Source organism: Neolamprologus brichardi, chromosome 9, assembly GCF_056152115.1.
Source record: "Neolamprologus brichardi isolate AB-2024 chromosome 9, ASM5615211v1, whole genome shotgun sequence".
In the NCBI taxonomy this organism is placed as follows: domain Eukaryota; kingdom Metazoa; phylum Chordata; class Actinopteri; order Cichliformes; family Cichlidae; genus Neolamprologus; species Neolamprologus brichardi.
Window position 1 is genome coordinate 21,615,409 of NC_142112.1, and position 8,780 is coordinate 21,624,188.

At 40.9% G+C, this 8,780-nt stretch overlaps 1 protein-coding gene across 1 annotated transcript; it reads right to left on the reverse strand.

The window, feature by feature from the left end:
• Positions 1–1,821: 1,821 nt before the first annotated feature.
• Positions 1,822–5,907, reverse strand: pi15a (peptidase inhibitor 15a). The gene is made up of 6 exons (XM_006794618.3): positions 5,786–5,907; positions 5,297–5,623; positions 4,327–4,445; positions 3,268–3,400; positions 3,067–3,182; positions 1,822–2,321 (listed from the first exon to the last, which is right to left on the reverse strand). Exons 2-6 carry the CDS (start codon positions 5,570–5,572, stop codon positions 2,186–2,188), a joined length of 780 nt encoding a protein of 259 aa, XP_006794681.1. The 5' UTR covers positions 5,573–5,623; positions 5,786–5,907; the 3' UTR covers positions 1,822–2,185.
• Positions 5,908–8,780: the final 2,873 nt, after the last annotated feature.

Below are 8,780 nucleotides of genomic sequence, written 5' to 3' on the forward strand. Positions count from 1 at the left end.
CATTAGTAAGAAGAAGGAAAAAAAAAGCTGAATTAAGTCCAAACTCATGAATGTTATGGACATATTTGTTCCCTTTCCAATTTACACTTCATTTGCAGGTGTTTTCTTGCTCGTGCCCTCGAGCCATCACAAGCTGCTTTCATCCCAGCCCAAACCCATGTCCTTAACCTCAGCTCTGCTTCAATCATTGATGGATAACGTCCACAGCAGACTGTCTAACTGGTCATTGCATCGCGCTCCGCATCCTGATGATGTGACTTTTTAGACACTCACTATCATCTGTTTGGCGCAGGACCTGGCATTTGCACAGACGGGAAGATTTTTTCCCATGCATACTAATGTGTTCCTCAAAAACTCTCTGCTGTTTAGTTCCAGGGAATGGGCTGCTCTTTCTGGCTGCAAAAATGTGCAGGAAGTGGTTTGAAATTGTCACGCTAAGCAAAGGTTATCATGAAAGTGTTTAATAGTGCAATGCTGCTGCACACACCAGCGTCTTCTTCCCTGTGTTTCTACCTCTTACTAATTTTTCTGCATCCACTCTTTAGACCATCTCATTCTTACAATTTGGCTACGTCTCCGATGATACGCCTCTTTCTACATCCAGCATTCTTGCTGCTCCTTGCTTCTCCCCCTCAGTAAGGTCAATGGTTTCAGTGGAGAAACCCAAACATGACAGTCCCCTGAAACCCTATCAGTTATCTGTTCATTTGTGTAGACACAGACCGTCGGGTCCAAAGTCAACCTTCTCTTATTAGGATTCGGTTGTAGCCTGAAGATGTTTTCTTTTCTCCTCGTTTTTGCTGTTGATACACAGGATGTGGGGCTTTTCAAGGGCACTCTTTAATTGAGAATCAAAGAGTCAGAAAGATAATCAATTTAAGACAACACAGAGCAGACGCTGGATAATGATACTGCTTTTAGCCAGAGGGACGACATGAGCTGTCCAAAACATACAACGGAACAAACAAACAATCAAAATAGAACATTTTATTACAAGTACAAAACACAAACGGAGAAAAGGTTCACAATCAGTGCTGAAAATGTTAATTTCTTTTGTTTTTTAACTCTTTTTTTTCTGATTGATTAAAAATGATTTCATTGCACTCCAATCCTTTTACAAAACAAAAATTAATATCACTTAAATATATATATATTTAATATAAAAATGAATAACTTACAGTATATTTGAAGATAATCAAAGTATAATGATTATCTACATATACAAAAAAATAATAATTTTTGAGTATTTTGGAAATTTACAAACAATTAAGGTGCACTCAAGTGCCTAAAGCTTGGCTACATCAGTGATTATAACGAAATACATAAACAACATCAATAGACTGTATATAGTGGTAATATACAGTAGGATACCAATAGTCTCCATAACAAATATGACTACATAACAGATATGTGGGTCAAATGACTTTATGTGCTTCTTAGAATACAAAATGACATGAACACTGTATGAAACCTGTGAAATGCTCAAACGGATGAAGTCTCTGTGATGGCACACAGAGAAAATGCATTGTTTTGCACTTTAAACAAACGTCCAACCACTGAGGTGTTGTGTAACTTAACAAGTTGCTTTCACACTCTAACTGATGTATATTCTGCACTTTTGTCAACAAACTTGCTGCCGGACACAAGCTGGAACTGCAGCACACTTGAGCTTATAAGCTGCTGACACTGTCAGTGTGGGGGGTTTCCCTCTGAGGTCAAAAGCTTTGATCCTTATATCAGAGCATTCCTGTGAAGGCAGAGCACACAGCATGGTGGTGTGATGCCCGTAGCACCAAAGTGAGCAGCTATGAGGAGTTGTGATGGTAGTAATGTCCTTTATTACCACACTGTCAGCTGTAAACTGGTATAGTAAAAACCAAATGTGTTTCTAGCACCACGCACTGTACAGTCTGCGCTGTTAAAAGGACCCATTTTACATTTAAATATATTGCATCAGTTAAAATAGTCTTTGCAGTTTTGGTATAAAACAAATTAATTTACAGATTATTTACAAGTAATCAAAGCTAAAATTTTACGCTGCCTTTAAATGCATGTTTCTGTCTTTAAATAAGCCCATATATACAAATTAGCGTGGTCCACGACTATTGTGCAAATCCTTACTGGATTAAAATAATGTCTCTGTGGTACTGTAGGTTGTCAGCTTATGTTGAGAGGAAACATTTTTTTATTTGAACCAGTGCAGGTAGTTTGTCTTGAGAGCGGGGAAGCACATGTTGTTGCTGCACGAGCCCCCGTAGCTGGGAGGGCATGCGGAGCAGGGTACGCCTACTTTGTAGGGAGCCTCTCCGATCCAGTTACCCCTGGAAGACAGTAACATCTAGTGTGAATGAACCACAAGAATAACCACAGAGCTAGAAATGAAGTAGCAGTTGCCTAACCGATAGATTTTCAGCCATTTTTTCAGTCATTCTGTGGTCTTCATTAGCAGAAAGACTACCTTGTGTAGAAGATCTTTGGGTATATGACTGAAACATTGAGTACGATCCCTAAATGGAAATGGGTGTGAAATTGTTTTTTTACAAGTGTAAAAAACATAAGGTTCAGATTTCAGTGACTATTTCATATTCCAGAGCCAGCTGGCATCATGCACAGAACTTCTCGTTGTAGACCGTGACAACAGTGACCTCTGCGGGACCGTGTAAAGCACAAGAGCACGGAGACCACATTCCCAGTTAGCAAGCTAAAAGTGGGTCATGAGCCAGTTCTTCTCACACGTATGTCTCAAACTAGTGAGATTAAAAAACCTCGGGTCACAAGTCAGTCACAAGTCTGAGTGTTCTTTGATTCTCTGAAATATTTAGAGACTTTTTCTTTTGGTTCGTGGCCCTGTGGTGCTTTGGTGCTCCTACCATAATGGGTGGCATTTCGCAGCTAAGCACAGAACAGAGCAAACTGTGTCAGGATTAAGCCTGTCGTCAGCGTGTCGTCATCAGGTTAACAAGTTCATTAGAATTAAAAGGTTTCCTTTCAGCGTGAAAGCTACACTACGTGAGATTGTGTAACATGAACCACACATTTAACTGTCAGGTTAGCAAGTACACTTACTTAGGAGAGTAGTTGCAAACTAAATATGTCGCCCTCTTCCACACCGCACCCCACACATTCATGTTGTGGCACGTGTGCACGGCACAGCCGACTTTGTTGGATGTTGCCCAGACCATCTGCAAATCAAAAAAAGAACAGCTGTTACTTGAAGTCCCCCCAGCAGCATTTCTACTGTAGCCTGAGTAAGTGTGCAACTACTACCTGTGTGTAATGGGTACACATGGGTCCGTAGCATCTGAGTGGGCACCGAGGGTTGCAGTCACGGGGGTAGGGGAAGGCGTAATCTTTCACCTCATCATACCACGGCTTCACCAGCTGAAGAATGGATCGATATCTGTGAACAGAACACTTAAAGTTCAGCAAGACCCCTATTATCAGTTGTAACTTGTGTCATTATAATTCTTTCAAGCAAATGGGAGATCACAGCATTTGCAATTACTAGCAGCAGGTGAAATGATGGGAAAATTATGAAAATCTGTTATTTTGTTTGGCAAATTGGAAGAAGATTAAAGAACTGTTCACTATAGCCCTGATCTAGTTTTGTCCAGGTATGTGTGAAGATATTTTAGTTTCCTCCATCGGCTGACATCTCATATCTTAAACCCTTTAGTTTTCCAGTTTAGTCACTCACCTCGGTATGACTATAATAACTGACTTTCAATGGTTTCCATGGTTTTCAATGGTTCAGTGCCACATAAACAGGAATCGTGAACAAAGCACCTTGATATATTGTGATATATATAAGTGTCAGTATAATGATCTTAAAAATCTTCTTCTTCACATTGAGTTTTAGATATGTTTGTATCCTATACACTAAGATACTGGCAAAACAAAAAAGTAAAAAAACAAAACAAAAACGGTTTTAACCAATTTTTGTGGCTCCACAAGAAACATCAGTTTCCTTGTTTTGTTTTTTTTAGAGATGTATTAATGAGTTCAGAAGGACATGTTCAAATAGCCTGTACTCCATGTGGCTCCTCAATAAAATCTAAAAGTAGGAACACATGAAGGTGCCCTCTGTTTCCAAATGGAAAATCAAGACCCAGTAAAAGGGACAGGCTTTTGTCCTCATGGGTCATGGCTGAAAGCAAGGTTTTTGTGTTTATTTGAAGGGTCACAGGAGCATTCCTTAGCCAGTCACCAGGTCACAGTGGAAAAACCTTAAGAGGAAAGAAGAAGGGGGCAACAAGGCAACGACCGTGACTGCTGAGAGAGGGTCAGCAGATGTCAGGGAAGGGGGGGGAGTCAAAGGTCACCTACCGTCCTGTCCTGACTGAGAGGTTTTGACCCAGGAACCTGAGGAGGTGAGGCGGCCCATGCTCCCACAGGCAGGCATGAGCCCAGTCCTCGGCCGTCTTTGCCAGTGTGTCGTCCCACACCTAAAAACACACAGAGATTAGGTGGAAGCAAGAAAACCCATTACATAACCAAGGGGAAAATGTCAGCACAAGATCTTCATTTAGCAGCGATATGAGATAAGAGTTGGCACACTGAGCTATTAGCAATGTTGCAGGCGTTGCTATGGCAAAACCCAAAAATCATCCACTGAATTAGTTGCATAAGAGGAGACACTTTGTTTCCTAGTCACCCTTACTGAGTGACCCTTTCAAGGAATACATTTTTATTATAATGAATGAAGGCTGAACAGCTTGTTGTACACTTGTACACAAGGGTGCCATTAGGAATGGATCATGACTGCAGCCCTTTAACAAAAAGTAGTCGAATGATTTTATAGAGGAAAAGGACAACACTAATAATATTTTACTGGTAACACAACGTAAGAGCTGGAAATGGCAGTTTTAAATCGAAACACATCAGTCTAAGAGCTTATGTTTGTCAGCCAAAATAGCATAAGTCCAAATGAACAAAATGCAAGCATCAAGTCTGTTTTTGGACTTGAAACTCTTTAACATCTAACAGGTCAACTAGATGTTTCCATTACAGCAGGCTTCTGGTATCATACATGACCCCTCTTCTTTTGGAAGTGACTACCTTGGTGGTCTGCTGCAGCATGATCTGCTGAACAGCTGATGATGTCAAGTAGACCCTAAAAACGCTTCCTAAATAAAGTAGTGCGACTATTAAAATGAGCTAGCATTACTTTCATAGCTCTTATATTTGATTGGTGCATGTTGGAGGTGAAATATCCTGTTCATGGAACACATGGCTGCAGTAAAATCGTGCAATAAATATATGTATATATATTTTTAAATCAAAATCTGTCACCTACCATGTATTCCATATTGGATGCCGGAGGAAACACTTTGCCTCTCACTTTGTTGTGGTAATCAAGAATTGCGAGCATGTCGTTCTGACTAATGTACCGCTTCCTCCTGGTTTTTGAAAAAGTCACAGCGTCTGTTCCAAAGTCGAGCGCTGCGCCAAGGCTGGTGATATTGGCGGCTGGCGGCGACGTGGACACAACAGGAATAGTCACTGCCAGTGCACTTGCTCCGCAAGATATGCACAAGAGTACTAAGTCTAAGGTAAATAGCTGAGGTTTCATGTTTGCTCTTTAGCCAACCGCAGAAGAGAATATCCCACGTCCTGGATGACTCTGAAAAATTAAAAAAGAAAGAGAGAGAGAGAGAAAGAGAGAGACTTAATGGATTGTCGTTTAAAAATGCGATGCACTACAATCCAGGTACGCTTACATCAAGTTTAAAACCTCCCTCTTTGTAACAATACAGAACTGCAACACCGGTCGCATTCCTCTTACTTTTCCTTGCGCGGCGGTACCTTGTCCCTGCGTTGCCAAGGCGGTATCACCTCTAAGCCTCTGTGAGGGATCGGAGAGAGGGAGGGCTGCAAGTGGGTAGTTTTTGCGCTTTGCGAACTTTGTGAGTGTTTCAGGAGAAGTCCGTTTTTTCGGGCTTATATATGGTAATGGGGAATGCAGGAAGTGAGGAGGTAGACGAGCCCCTCCTTGACACCTGAAACAGAACATCACCGAGAGGCGTTGTGTTTGTTTCCCCTTAATCCTTTCCCTGTAAAATTTGCCTAATTTCCCAAAAGCGTTAATAAAGTAAAACGACAAGGAAAAATAAGCTGTGGCACAGGTCTTTATCATGCTTTAATGTGATTCATCTACAGATTTATTGGAGGGGGAGGAGGTTATCTTACTAATACTGAGTAAATGGACTGGACTAGAGGGTTAAGTTGTTCTTAATAACCAAACTTTAGCTCCACATTCAGGTGACAGATTTGCACTTGCACTTGCCGCATGCGCCACTGATCACATATTCAGCACAAACGCAGCAGTTTTATCAGTGAAATCAGTGTGAGAGCTGGGCCTCGTCCTATCAGCCTTCTTTGTGATAATCATCATACTATAAAGATTACACTTGTTCAGAGTGTGCCTCCAGCTATGTGTTTTGCAGTGCAGATTCTGTGCCAAGAGAGAGGAAGAAAAAAAACCTTCTGCAGGTCATCATTTTCATTGGCAGCTGGTGAACAAATTAAAGCAACGTGACGCAGGAACACTTTTTCTCCCCCTTCTCACTCTCTTTCTCTCCTCCTCATCTGCAGTCGGCAACTGGTGCTTTCCCCCAAAAAAAATCTTCTTGGAAGTGATGTCCTTTTCAGGTGGTGCAGTTGGTGAATAGTTGGTTGCCGTGCAACCCGCTTGAATATATCATTCAAGCGGGTTGCACGGCAAAGACTTTCTCCGTCATTTCACTCCATCCATACATTTCTGCTCCTACTCTCCACTGCTGTGGTTTCACTGGGATGGAAAATCATCAGAGTAAGAGGGGGAATCATGACAGATTAGTTTAATTACTTCCCAGCACAGATCCAGCACTTTGTTTAATACTCAGATGCGAACCAAGTTTTTTTTTTCTCAGAAATAAGTCAGTTTTTAAAAAAGGCTATGACAGGTTTTGAGATGTGAAATTGACTCTAGTAACTCAATGAGACCTGTACTTACCTTTGAGTGAACTGTAGAAGCAAGTCAAAGACGAAAAAGTACATTTAACCCCAAAAATATTTTTCATGCACATATTTTAAAGCCATTGTGTTGGAATTATATCAGTCTACATATAATTCTATTTAGCCAATTCAGTACCTTTTGAGATAAAATGTAATTAGGTTTCCTTTTTTCCTGTTGTGACTCTGCACCATCACATCTGCTCAGTATTTTGACTCATCCTCTCATATGGTATCAATAGTCAGGCCACTCTCCAGCCAGCTCAGCCCACCGGCCAAAGATTCTAATCAACACAGTGCTGAGATCTTATCCTCGGGTTTATTGCCATATTATAATCCATATCATCAGATTAGCTTAAGATACACCTGCTTCGCTGAATTTCACACTGTTTAATCAGCTGTGTGCCTCTGATCCAAGACTAAATAACAGAGTCAAAAGTTCAGTTTCAATGTGCAAATGCTGGCAACGGGATTGAATAGAATACTGTACTTCTACAGTAAGTCTATCTCCCATGCTCTGTTTCCCATACAAGCACACACACACACTGCAAACACACACACACACATACACACACAACTCCTTCATGTGCAGCTCCTCAAGGCCCCAGATGATATTCCCTCAGTCTCAGAGTGCTGGTCCTTGTTTGCGCAGTGAACCCAGTGACTTCGAAAGAGGTTGAAGTATATTATCATATTATCAGTAGAGTAATTGGGGCATTATTTGGGGCACATGCTTCTTCAAGGGGGCCTGGGTATGTTTTGAAAAGGCATTCTTTTTTAGACAGCACATTTATTTACCTACAACATATTGTTCCAAGTTTCCCTCATGCTTTTCCCCCTCTCCAGAGGCCTCCTGAATCCTAGAGCTGATGCCAGTACAGCAGAGGGGATGAGGTGCACTAGTGAGGAAAAGGGAAAGCAACAAAGAATAGCCTGCAGACCATAGAAAGACTCAACAAGTGTTTCATTACGTTTCTAGATGGCAGAAAGTTTCAAAACTCAAGTACAGAGAGGAAAATGAGTAAATAGAATTTGCATGAATAGTGCAGAGCCTCACGTACAACTATGCACTCTCTGTTCATAAAAGTTTAAGCAAATTAGTCTTGTTGGACACTTTTTGACCCATGGTCTGGAGTACATCGCTCTGACTTGGACAGTTCAATAAGTAACACAATCTCCTGAGGATGCCTCTTTGCTCTGTCCATGATTCCAGCAATCAAAGCACATGCTGTAGACTCCAGCTCAGCTGTGCACTCCACCCAAGGTTATTGTTACTTCGCTGGCAGAATCCACCATGCATGGGAAAGAGATCGGCAGCATGTGAATGGATGTATGAAAAAGAGGCATAATGACTTAAAAGACCAACACTTTTCAGAGCAGTTTGAAAAGCTTTATAGCAGTGCCTATGTGTATAATTTTTTAACAGGGCTATCCTGAGAGTTTACATTTGGGTAAGGAGTTACGCTCTTAACTCTTAAATGTAATGTGAATTATGGCTCGAAAAATATGCATATTTGCTTTCTTTCCCATAGTTAGATTCAAAGATTAATTCTACCTTTCATTTCTGTTTCGATATAGAGCTGTGTAACAGATAGCACAAAGTGGGTTGGATAAGCATAGAATCAACAAAGCAATAAATTCAGATTAATATCAAAATGTATATAATGTTTGTTTATTTAATGAAAAAAAAAAGCAAAAATGTCGATGTCTCATAAGCGGGACTAACTGAGCTGTCCTCTCCCAGCTCATAGGTTATCATCTTAAAATTCCCAACTTTACAGCATTAA